Source organism: Carcharodon carcharias, chromosome 2 (genome assembly GCF_017639515.1).
Source record: "Carcharodon carcharias isolate sCarCar2 chromosome 2, sCarCar2.pri, whole genome shotgun sequence".
NCBI lineage: Eukaryota > Metazoa > Chordata > Chondrichthyes > Lamniformes > Lamnidae > Carcharodon > Carcharodon carcharias.
In genome coordinates, this window is record NC_054468.1 from 236,995,728 (window position 1) to 237,008,282 (window position 12,555).

Sequence of the window (12,555 nt, forward strand, 5' to 3'; positions counted from 1 at the left end):
TTATACCCCTTCTAAGAAATAATTATATTGAATAATATCATGCACCCAGGCAGAAGAAAGTCTTCTCCTACTCCTACAGAATGGAAAAGACCTTGTGCAGTTTATCTGGGTTGAGGTGAAGAAGTAGTGTGACTAAAATTATAATTCTCACACATATCCTGAAATTGCTAATCAATAAATTATGGTTTGATTTCTGTAATTATCTCTCGGGACAATAGACTAAAAATAGCACTCAGAATGTGTGAGACAGCTGTGCTTGACATATTGTACAATTGTCAAATAATTGGGCACTTGGTAAAGTAGTCGATGATGACAAATTCATGTGCCATGAAAGAGGTCGGATGTGATTTTGGACCAAGGATGGGTAGGAAGCTCATGTGGAATGAATGGTTCTTTGTGCTGACCTTGGTATATGCTCTTGACATACCTCACCCTTCTCGACAATGACTTCAATGCCATTGTTCATACCCGGCCAGCAGACTGTCTCTCGTCTGATCTATGCCCATATGTGAGTGATGAAGCTGTTGAAGAATTTCAGGTCACAAGGATTCCAGTGCAGTGACCTGCCTGTCTTTAAAGATGACTCCCCAGGAGACACCTAGCTCATCTCAATAAGGTCAAAATGGTCTCATGTGTTCGTGGACATGCTGATTTGAATCAGGCTGTCCTTCAGTGGTGGTTTTCCACAGTTACTGTAGTGTGAGACCTTTTGCCGTTGCTTCTTGTTGCTGCTGGCATTTGTGTTGCACAATATTCACCAGATCAATTGACAGACTTACACCCTCCTGCAAGCTGAACAATGCAGCTCCCTTGCAGCTGCCAATTTTGTCGAAACATGATGGATATTTCAATGTTAGGTCAGGGTGATAAGAGGTGTTCCTGAGGTCGATCTACCATCTAAGGTCTGACAGATTCCATAACTTGTCGCTAGTTTGAGCTCGTGACAAGCTGGTAGACCTACAATCACTGGAACTTTAGTTTTGACCATGTAGAACATTGGGACACCCAGGAGGATTGATTGGATTTGTACTCCAGGACTATGGATGCTGCACATGGAATTCATGAACATTGGAAGTTTCACAGTCATAGGTTTCATTGTGGCCTTCCAAGTCTGTGGGTACAAGACTTTTAGAATTCTCAGGGTAATATGTTGGCTCTTGCTCCTGTATCAACCTTGGCCAATAACAAATCGTTACCAACTTTTTTTAAGAGCATGTAATTCAAATCTTGTCAAACACATCAGATCCTGAGATGATGGTGTGAAACATGTGTCCACGACTCTTTGTCTCATAGTGTGCATCACTGTCAGTTTCTGGTTTGTCAATCGCCTCAGGTATATGTTTCTTACTGGATGCCAGATAACTGTTCTTATTGCTTGATACAGTTGTATTGTGTATGGTCTGTTTGGATCAGTGCACAGCTCCCTGTAGCTGCATCAGCCTTTGCTCTAGTGCCCTGCTAATGGCCCCTTTCTGCCACGTGCTTTGCAGAATGGCTGGAAATCTGGGCACTTCCTTGGCGCACGCAGAGGGCCACAAATTCCACACGCCTGGCTAGATTTGCGCGTCAACAATTGGAACCTTATGTGTTGCAAGGATTGCTGTGCACTTAAGTCCTTCAAGGTGATACATTTTGGGCTTGTCTAGCAGATCTTTCTGGAATGCTTTCATGGGAGTAGATGCCATCACCAACTCAACAATTCTGTCTACCAGTGCAGTGTTTCAAAAACCACAGTATGTACCCTCATCTCTGCGTCTGCTGACGAAACAGGCTATGGATTCTGTAGGTTGTTGTCAAAATGACATGAACTCTAGTCGATGAATATGGAAGTTTAACTTGATTTTGAACTATTTTTCCAATGTAGTCCATATCATCTGGGATCCTTTGTTTGATCTGAATCAATAATAGACAAACTGTAGTAATGGTAGCTTTAAGGGATGTATTGACTGTAGCTTTAAGGCTTATTGTACTGTGCAGTATCACGTGAATGAATCCGTCCTAAGTGTGGGGAAGCTTAAGGGTGGAAGTTTATTCTAGTTGTGGATCATGATAGAAGCTGGTAACTGCAGCTGAAGCCCTGTAAATAAAATTCGATGTTTCTAATGAGAAACCTGTCTGGAAAATCAAGACGAGAACACAAGCCCCATTGGTCAGTCTTATGATATGTTCTCTCTCTAGAACTTGTACTGTCTGGACTGTCCCTTTCAATACTGGCAGCAATTAGTAACCTTCAGATTTGTTTATAATGTATTGATATTTGTTCTTTTAAAGGTACAGCATATCCAGTCCTTATCCAGTCTCCGAGTCTGGAACGTGTCGCAGAGGGTCAGACAGTGCAGTTACAGTGCAACATGCAGAATGCAGCAGTGAGAAACACCAAGGTTGACTGGTACCGAAGACAATCAGGACGTTATATGAAGTGGATTTCATCATATCATAGAAATGGCTACAAACGACAGGATCCATATTTCACTGGCCATCTCCAGCCTTCCAGAGACACCTCCAGTAACAGCTTCATTCTGACAATCACCAACGTGCAGCCCAGTGACGCTGGTGTCTATTACTGCACAGTGTGGGGAAGTGTCTATGGGGAAGGGACCCAGCTCACTGTAACCAGTAAGTAGAGTTTCCATGACAATGACTTCCAGCCTTGAGCTCTTCCAGATGAATGCATTAGAGATCAGTGTGTGATAATGGAGAGCCAGGAGGTAATGGAAAGTGACCTCACTGAAGGATTCACTGTGGGGAAGAAGCTGAGCTCAGGTTCAGCAATTCCCCAAAGTTCCACATCTCTGGCTTTCGCCTGAGGGGGTGTCTGGGGGTGGGGGGGTGGGGGGAGGTTTAGTGCGTGTGGGTGTCTGCTGAGCTGAAGAGGAAGCTTTGTCATCACCGGGTCCCTAATGTTGGATGGACATTTGGAGAGAGTGGAAACAGCCTTAGAATCAATGGAGGAGGCGGAGAGGCAGAGCTGAGTGATGGGGGAAATGGAAATGTTAACCAGGTTTCTGGATGATGTTGCTCAGGGTGAAATGGTGATGAGGAGGAACCCAGGGATGGTGCCCTGGGTAAACAGCAGAGATGATCATTCAGACACTGGGGGAGAAACCACTGGTGCTGATAGAAAGTTAATGATGTGAGCAACAGGAGTGGAACCATGAGAGAGCAGTTCCAGGGATTGGAATGTGGATCAGAGATTATTGAAGAAGAATGTGTGCTCAATGGTGTTAAAAGGAGGGGAAAGGTGAGATCATAAGATGTAGGAGCATAAGAAGGCCATTTGGCCCATCAAGTCTGCTCCGCCATTCAATGAGATCATGGCTGATCTGATAATCCCCAACTCCACTTTCCTGCCTTTTCCCCATAACCTCTTGATTCCTTTACTGATTAAAAATCTGTCTAACTCAGCCTTGAATATACTTAATGACCCAACCTCTTCAGCCCTCTGTGGTAAAGAATTCCACAGATTCAATACCCTCTGACAGGAGAAATTCCTCCTCATCTGTGTCTTATATGGGTGACCCCTTACTCTGAGATTATGCCCTCTGGTCCTAGACTCTCCCACAAGGGGAAACAACCTCTCAGCATCAAGCCGCCTAAGAATCTTATATGTTTCAATAAGGTCACCTCTCATTCTTCCAAATTCCAATGAGTACAGGCCCAACCTACTCAACCTCTCCTTATAAGAAAATCCCTCCATCCCCGGGATCAACCTAGTGAACCTTCTCTGGACTGCCTCCAATGCCAGTATATCTTTCCTTAGATAAGGAGATCAAAACTGTTCACAGTATTCTAGGTGTGGTCTAACTAGTGCCTTGTATAGTTTTAGCAAGACTTTCCTATTTTTATACTCCATTCCCTTTTAAATAAAGGCCAACATTCCATTTGCCTCCCTTATTTCCTGCTGAACTTGTATGTAACATCTTGGGATTCATGCACGAGGACACCCAAATCCCTCTATGCTGCAGCTTTCTGCAGTCTTTCTCTATATAAATAATATTCAGCTCTTCTATTCTTCCTGCCAAAGTGCATAACTTCATATTTTCCCACATTATATTCCATCTACCAAGTTTTTTCCCACTCACTTAACCTGTCTATATCCCTCTGTAGACTCTTTGTGTCATCCTCATCACTTGCCCTCCCACCTATTTTTGTGTCATCCACAAACTTGGCGATAGCACATCCACTTCCCTCATCCAAGTCACTAATATATATTGTAAATAATTGTGGCCCCAGCACTGATCCCTCTGGTACTCCACTAGTTATAGGTTGCCAACCTGAAAATGCCCCTCCCCTTATCCCAACTCTCTGTCTCCTATTAGCTAGCCAATCCACTATCCATGCTAATGCACTACCCCTAACACCATGGGCTTTTAATGAAGCAGACTAATGTGTGGCACCATATCAAACACTTTTTGGAAATCCAAGTATATTACATCTACTGGTTCCCCTTTATCTGTCCTGCTTTATACCTCCTCAAAGAATTCTAATAAATTTGTCAGGCATGATTTCCCTTCGTGAAGCCATGCTGACTCTGGTTGGTTATACTATGCATTTCTAAATGCTCTGCTATTACATCCTTTATATTAAACTCCAGCATTTTCCCAATAACGGATGTTAAGCTAACTGGCCTATAGCTACCTATTTTTTTGTCTCCCTCCCTTTTTGAGTAAGGATGTTACATTGGCAGTTTTCCAATCCTCTGGAACTTTTCTAGAATCTAAGGATTCTTGGATGATTACTGCCAGTGCATCCACTGTCTCTGTAGCTACTTCCTTTAATATCTTAGGGTGCAACCCATCAGGTCCAGGGGACTTATCGGCCTTTAGCCTCACCAGTTTCCCTCCAGTGATTTTTCTCTAGTGATAGTTATTGTATTTATTTCCTCCCCCGCTCCCTCCTTTTGCCCCTCGATTATTTAGTATTTTCAGAATGCTATTAGTGTCTTCTACCGTGAAGACTGATGAAAAGTATTTATTCAACTCCTCTGCCATTTCCTGATTCCCCATTATTATTTCCCCAGCCTCATTCTCTAAGGGGCCGATGTTCACTTTGGCTTCTCTTACTTTTTATATATTTAAAGAAGCTCTTACTGTCCGTTTGTATATTACTGTCTGTTTTTATATTATTTGTTAGTTTATCCTCAAAGTTTATTTTCTTTCTCTTTACTTTTTTTGGTCATCTTTTGTTGGTTTTTAAAACTTTCCCAGTCCTCTGGCGTACCACTAATCTTTTCCACATTGTATGTTTTTCTTTCCATTTTATACTATCCTTAACTTCCTTGGTTAAACATGGCTGGTTTATCCCCTTCCTAGAATCTTTCTTTATCACTGGGATATATCTTTGTTGTGAGTCATGAACTATTTTCTTAAACATCTGCCATTGTTCATCAACTGTCTTTTCTGCTAAACTCCTTTCCCAGTCCACTCCAGCCAACTCTGCCCTCATTCCTTTGTAATTACCCTTATTTAAGTTTAGCACAGTTGTTTCTGACCCAAGTTTCTCACTTTCAAACTGAATGCTAAATTCTACCATATTATGGTCATTGTTTCCTAGGGGATCTTTTACTCTGAGATCATTTATTAAACCTGCCTCATTGCACATTGCCAGATCCCAAATAGCCTGATCTCTGGTTGGATCCACAACATATTCCTCTAGGAAACTATTCCATGAATTACTGCTCTTGGCTACCTCTGCCAGTTTGATTTTCCAAATCTACATGGGGATTCAAGTCATCCATGATTAATGTACTGCCTTTTTTTTACATGCCTTCATTATCTCTTGGTTTATTCTCTGTCCTACAGCCTAGCTACTCTCAGGGGGCTGATGGACTACTCCCACCAGTGTCTTCTTCCCCTTGTTATTTCATAGCTCCAACCATATGGATTCTACATCTTCCAGTCCAAGATCATTTCTTGCAATTGTACTCATTCCATCTCATACTAACAAAGCTACCCCACCACCCTTTCCTTCTTGCCTGTTCTTTTGAAATGTCACATACCCCTGAATGTTTAATTCCCAGCTTTGATCTCCGTAATGGCTATAAGATCATACCCATTAACCTCTATTTGTGCCATTAATTAATTTAATTTGTTCCAAATACTATGTGCATTTAAGTAAAGAGCCATTAATTTTGCCTTTTTATCATTTTTCCCCCCTTTGGCCCTATTTGCTGCTGTTTCTCTTTATGTTTGTACACTCTGTCCCTTCCTGTCACACTCTGGGTATCATTGCCTAAATAGCTGCCCTGCAAGACTTTGCTTTGTAAACCCACATATCCCTTCTCCAGAACACTCTGCACCTCCATTTAGTTTAAATCCCTCTCTACAGCCCTAGTTATTTGATTTGCCAGGACACTGGTCCCAGCACTGATCAAGTGAAGCCCATCCCACCAGATCAGCTCCTTTCTACCCCAGTACTGGTGCCAGTGCCCCATAAACTGAAACCCATTCCTCCCACACCAATCTTTGAGCCACACATTTAACTCCTTGCCTTTACTTACCCTGTGCCAGTTTGCCCATGGTTCAGGTAGTAATCCTGAGATTATTACCTTGGAGGTTTTGCTTTTTAATTTAGCTCCTAACTGTTCAAATACTTTCAGCAGAACCTCTTTTCTATTCCCATCAACGTCGCTGGTGAAAGATTATGAGGAGGGATAGACAGTGGCCATCACAATCATACACATATCAGTTGTAATGTTGATCAGTAGAGTCTCAGTGTTGTGGATGAGAGTGAAGGCTGATTTCAGGATCTGGAACAGTGATTGGGCAGGAGCTGAGTCCCAATTGCAAGAGGCAAGATGCAGTGGAATGAACGGCCTTGCTTGGGGAGACAAAGAAGCCCACGTGCTCCTTAGAATTGGTGTGTGAGGTGGGCTCGGAGGGTGTGGGAGGAGGGGATGGGTGGTTTGTGATGGAGAAGAACAGTTTGATTTTTTTCCACATGTCCAGGTTTATCTGAGAGTGAGAAGATTATTTGTCTGTGGGAAGGAAACAATTCAGCCTGTGATACTCGAGTTACACTTAACACGGAAGATCTGGGCCGGTTACTCACCAGGTGTTCCAGCTTCTGGCCTCTGGGACCATGGGGGTGACTGTGAGGGTGGAGGGGGTGGGGCTGGGGGGATGGGGGTGGTGGGGGGGGGGGTGATGGGGGTGGGGAACTAGGAACTATTTATGATAGTGAAGATAAATGTGGAAATGTATCCAGGGAATTGACTGAGATATTAATATCATTAGACACACAAAGGTGTCAGTGGAATGTAGAAGTAGGGACATCTTGCGACAGCTGCACACGGCATTAGTGAGACTGCACCTGGAGTCCTGTCTACAGCTACAGTATGGTCTCTCTACTTAAGGAGGGATATAGTTGTATCTGAAGAAGTTCCAAGAAAGTTTCCTAGGTTGATTCCTGGGATGAATGGGGTTGTCTTATGAGGAAAGGGTAAGCAGGTTGGGCCCATACTCATTGGAGATTGGAAGAATGAGAGGTGATCTTATTGAAACATATAAGGTTCTGAGAGGGTGTGACAGGGTAGATTCTGAGAGGATGTTTCCCCTTTTGGGAGAGTCTAGAACTAGAGGCACAGTTTCAAAATAAGGGGTCTTCCATTCAAGACAGAGATGAGGAATTTCTTCCCTTAGAGCGTTGTGAATCTTTGGAATTGTCCACCCCAGACTGCAATGGAGCCTGGGTCAAATATCTTTGATCTACGAGGGCATCAAGAGTTATGGGGATGCTGGCAGGAAAGCTGCTTTCAGTGACAATTAGATCAGCCATAATTATATTGAATGGCAGAGTAGGCTCTTCTTTAAGCCAGGTCTCCATTATCACCTCAATATATTTCCACATGGCTCTGTGCCTGCAGCTCATTAAACTTATTTACCACACTTGGCGCATTCACATAATTTAAGTTTTACTACCTAATTTAGGCTTCATTACTTTTCCTCTTACCTTGAACCCACCTAATAACTCATTATTTCCTACTTTAGCACTATCTATCTCTCCCAATTCTTTGTGCACCTTAGTATAACTCTCTAATAACACCTCCTGGTTCCCACACCCCTGCTAAGTAAGTTTAAACCCTCCCAATAGCACTAGCAAAATTCCCTGCGAGGAAATTTTCCCCTGCTCTGTTCAGGTGTAATCCATTCAGCCTGTACACACATCACCTTCGAAAGGACTGCTCCCAATGGACCAGGAACCTAAATTCTCCCCCTTGCACTGACTCTTCAACTACGTATTCATCTGCTCTATCCTTCTATTTCTATACTCACTGGAGTTTAATTTAGTTGGGTGGGATTGAGAGGGAGGGTGCGGTATAGGTGGGAGGGAGGCTCAACATACGTGACTGAAGATTCAGGGTCAGGGAAAGATGGTCATTCCTAGGAAAGCTATGAGCAGGATAGGGAAGAGATTAAGGATTTTCCGGGAACATTCTGCAGGACTTGAGCAATGAGCAGAGCACCAGAAGGAGGCAGGGATCAGGGAGAGGGAATGGGAGACATGTGGAACGTGGGGCCACAAGTGGAATCGAGAGAGTCCGAGGCTGGGAGCTATAATCAGGACCTGCCCTCTATTCATACTCACATCACTCTACACTTTGACCCTGCTATTCCTGTTTATATGTGTAAACTAATTGATAATTCACTGAGATATTTTTAAAGTTGAGCTCATAATATGGTTCATGGATGCTTGCTGGAACCGACTTACATTCTTGCTCAGGGACCCGTTCTCTGCTAACAAAAGGAATATATTCAAGCCTTGTTCCTTTTTTTTGAATTACACGGAGGCTTTGGGAGCCTATAATTCAGGGAGCTTTCTCCATGGCAACTTCTTGGCCAATCAAAATTGATTTGTGAACCAATCAGCAACGTTTGCTCCAATAGCATAAATTGTTAGGATTGTTTGAAATTTGGTATTCATGCATTTGTCCTGATGAGTGCAAGATGAAAAGATTCAACAACATGTCTCTCTTTTCAGCAACATGCAAGTTCTAAACTACCAAGTGACTGATCATCTATATTTACTCACACTGATATATCTTGCTTTCCTTGAATGACCCAGCCCTTTGGTTTAGTCTTAGAATCTGTTCTCTCTTTTTAACACCACACTTTCCCTTTAAACACTGGTGCTCTTTATAACCTTCATACTGGTTTTGAAATTATTGATATTTTTCTCTTTGAAGGTGCTCCAGTCCTTATCCAGTTTCCGAGTCTGGAACGTGTCACAGAGGGTCACACTGCACAGTTACAGTGCATCATGAGGAATGCCGCAGTGAGAGACACCGATGCTCACTGGTACCGGGAGCTACCAGAGAAAGATATGGAGTGGGTTTTAACACATGATATACAGAACAACACACAACGGAGTCCAGGTTTCACTGAGCGTTTCCAGCCTTTCAGAGACACCTCCAATAACAGCTTCATTCTGACAATCACCAACGTCCAGCCCAGTGACACTGCCGTCTATTATTGCAAAGTGTGGGGAGATATCAGTGGCGATGGAACACGGCTGAATATAACCAGTAAGCCCAATTTACAAAAGAATAATCTGAAGTAATAACCATTTACTCATGAATCTATTGAAGATGAGTATGTAATCACGAACCCTTATGGTGAAGACAGCACAGTTATTTCTGTATCAAAATAGACTCGTTGATCTAATTTTGTTCTGCTCACAGATAGTATAAAAGTTATGCACCTTTTCTTAAACCTATTTCCCCAATCTTAAATTTTTTAAACTTTTCCCTGCCTCTCCTGTTTGTTTCTAATTTCTCTCCTTCACTTTTTCAGGTTTCTTTTAATTGTGATGTCTCTAGCTGTTTTGTTTTATATGCATTCTTGGGATGTCCACATTACTGGCTAGGGTCCATCCCTAATTGCCCTTGAGAAGGTGGTGGTGAGCTGCCTTCTTGAACCGCTGCAGTCCATGTGGTGTAGGTACACCCACAGTGCTGTTAGGGAGGGAGTTCCAGGATTGTAACCCAGCAACAGTGAAGGAACGGTGATATATTTCCAAGTCAGGATGGTAAGTGGCTTGGAGGGGATCCAGGTGGTGGTATTCCCATGTCTCTGCTGCCCTTGTCCTTCTAGATGGTAGTAGTCGTGGGTTTGGGAGGTGCTGTCTATGGAGCCTTGGTGAATTCCTGCAGTGCATCTTGTAGATGGTACACACTGCTGCTACTGTGTGTCGATGGTGGGGGGAGTGAATGTTTGTGGATGTGGAGCCAATCAAGCGGGGCTGCTTTGTCCTGGATGGTGTCGAGCTTCTTGAGTGCTGTTCCTCATCCAGGCAAGTGGGGAATATGGTGACTCCCAGGATGTTGTTGTTGGGGGATTCAGCAATGGTAATGTAGTTGAATTCTTAGATTCTCTTCTATTGGAGATGGTCATTGCCTTGTGTATCTCGAAGGTTATCTGCCACTTATCAGCCCAAGTCTGGATATTGTCCATTCCTGCTGCATGTGGGAACAGACTGCTTCAGAGTTATGAATGTTGCAATCATAAGTGAACATCCCCACTTCTGACCTAATGATGGAAGGAAGGTCATTGATGAAGCAGCTGAAGATAGTTGGGCCGAGGACACTACCCTGAGGAACTCCTGCAGTGAGGTCGTGGAGTAGAGATATTTCGTTTCCAACCGCCACAACCATATTCCTCTGTGCGAGTATCACTGTAATGTGGATAAATGTGAGGTTATCCACTTTGGTAGCAAAAACAGGAAGGCAGATTATTATCTCAATGGCTATAAATTGAGAGAGGGGAATGTGCAACAAGCTCTGGGTGTCCTCATACACCAGTCGCTGAAGGTAAGCATGCAGGTGCAGCAGGTGGTAAAGAAGGCAAATGGTATGTTGGCCTTCATTGCGAGAGGATTTGAGTACAGGAACAGGGATGTCTTTCTACAATTATACAGGGCCTTGGTGAGACCACACCTGGAATATTGTGTCTCCTTATCTGAGGAAGGATGTTCTTGCTATAGAGGGAGTGCAGCGAAGGTTTACCAGACTGATTCCTGGGATGGCGGGACTGACATATGAGGAGAGATTGAATTGATTAGGATTATATTCACTGGAGTTCAGAAGAATGAGGGGGGATCTTATATGAACCTATAAAATTCAAAGAGCACTAGACAGGGTAGATGCAGGAAGGATGTTCCCGATGGTGGGAGAGTCCAGAACCAGGGGTCACAGTCTGAGGATACGGGGTAGACCATTTAGGACTGAGATGAGGAGAACTTTCTTCACCCAGAGAGTGGTGAGGCTGTGGAATTCGTTACCACAGAAAGCAGTTGAGACCAAAACATTGGAAGTTTTCAAGAAGGAGTTAGATATAGCTCTTGGGGTGAAAGGGATCAAAGGATATGGGGAGATAGCGGGAGCAGGCTATTGAGTTGGATGATCAGCCATGATCATAATGAATGGTGGAGCAGGCTTGAAGGGCCGAATGGCCTCCTCCTGCTCCTAGTTTCTATGTTTCTAAACAAAAGCTGAGGAAAGCAGTGAACTGAGTGAACTGCAGCAATTAGGAAGATTCCAGGTTCATGCTGCAAGACATGAGCGAGGAGCAAGGAACCAGAGGATGCTGGGATCATTGAGGAGGGAATTGGGGAGGTGTGGAGCTTGGGGCACCAGGAATAGGGAGAGCCTTGGGGATGGGGCACAAATGTTAGCCTAGCCAGCGATGTCCACATCCTGTGAAATAATAAAAAAAAGTTTGAGGCTGAGAGCTATATCAGGAGCACAGCCAAATTTCCTCTTTAGAGTTGGGAACCACAAGTCGGGCTATTTCATCTGGAAAAACAGATGTCCGGCCATCTGTTCAAATTGATTCTGTTGATAGAGTTGCCAGCTTGCCTCATCATGAATGTTTGGCTGAGCTCCAGTCTGACTATTGGACTAAGAACTTTAGACAATGTTAACACAGCTTAAAGGAGGGTGCTTCAATTTGCTTGATTGACACTTCTGAGATTGTAATAGATGTTTACATATGAAATACAAATTAGGAACAGGAGTAGGCCACATGGCCCCTCAAGCCTGCTCCACCATTCAATAAGATCATGGCTGATCTGATTGTAACCACCCGCCTACCCCTGATAACCTTCACTTTTCCTTCTATGGTGTGGTTTTTCAATACCTCTTTGTTTATTTGGACACAATTAAGATAAGAGGCATAAAACTTTATAAAACGCAAACTGGAGGAACAGCACCTCATCTTCTGACTAGGCACTTTACAGCCTTCTGGACTGAATATTGAATTCAACAATTTTAGATCTTGAACTCCCTCCTCCATCCCCACCCTCTTTGTGTTTCTTCCCCCTCCTTTTTGTTTTTTCCAATAATTTATATAGATTTTTCTTTTCCCACCTATTTCCATTAATTTTAAATGTATTCCACCCATCATTTATCTATACCTTTTATGCCCTTTTAGTCTTATTTCACCCCACCCCCACTAGAGCTATCTGTACCTTGCTTGTCCTGCTATCCACTCTTAATTAGCACATTCTTTTAGATAATATCACCACCTTCAGACCTTTTTGTTCTTTCGTCTGTGACAT

At 43.3% G+C, this 12,555-nt stretch overlaps 1 protein-coding gene across 1 annotated transcript in view; it reads left to right on the forward strand.

Annotated features, from left to right (window-relative positions):
* LOC121272188 overlaps positions 1–12,555 on the forward strand; it is a 57,592-nt gene that overhangs the window by 20,641 nt on the left and 24,396 nt on the right. Inside the window, exons 2-3 of the mRNA XM_041178708.1 lie at positions 2,272–2,616; positions 9,185–9,523. Coding sequence (XP_041034642.1) covers positions 2,272–2,616; positions 9,185–9,523 — 684 coding nt within the window. The remainder of the gene's footprint in view (positions 1–2,271; positions 2,617–9,184; positions 9,524–12,555) is intronic.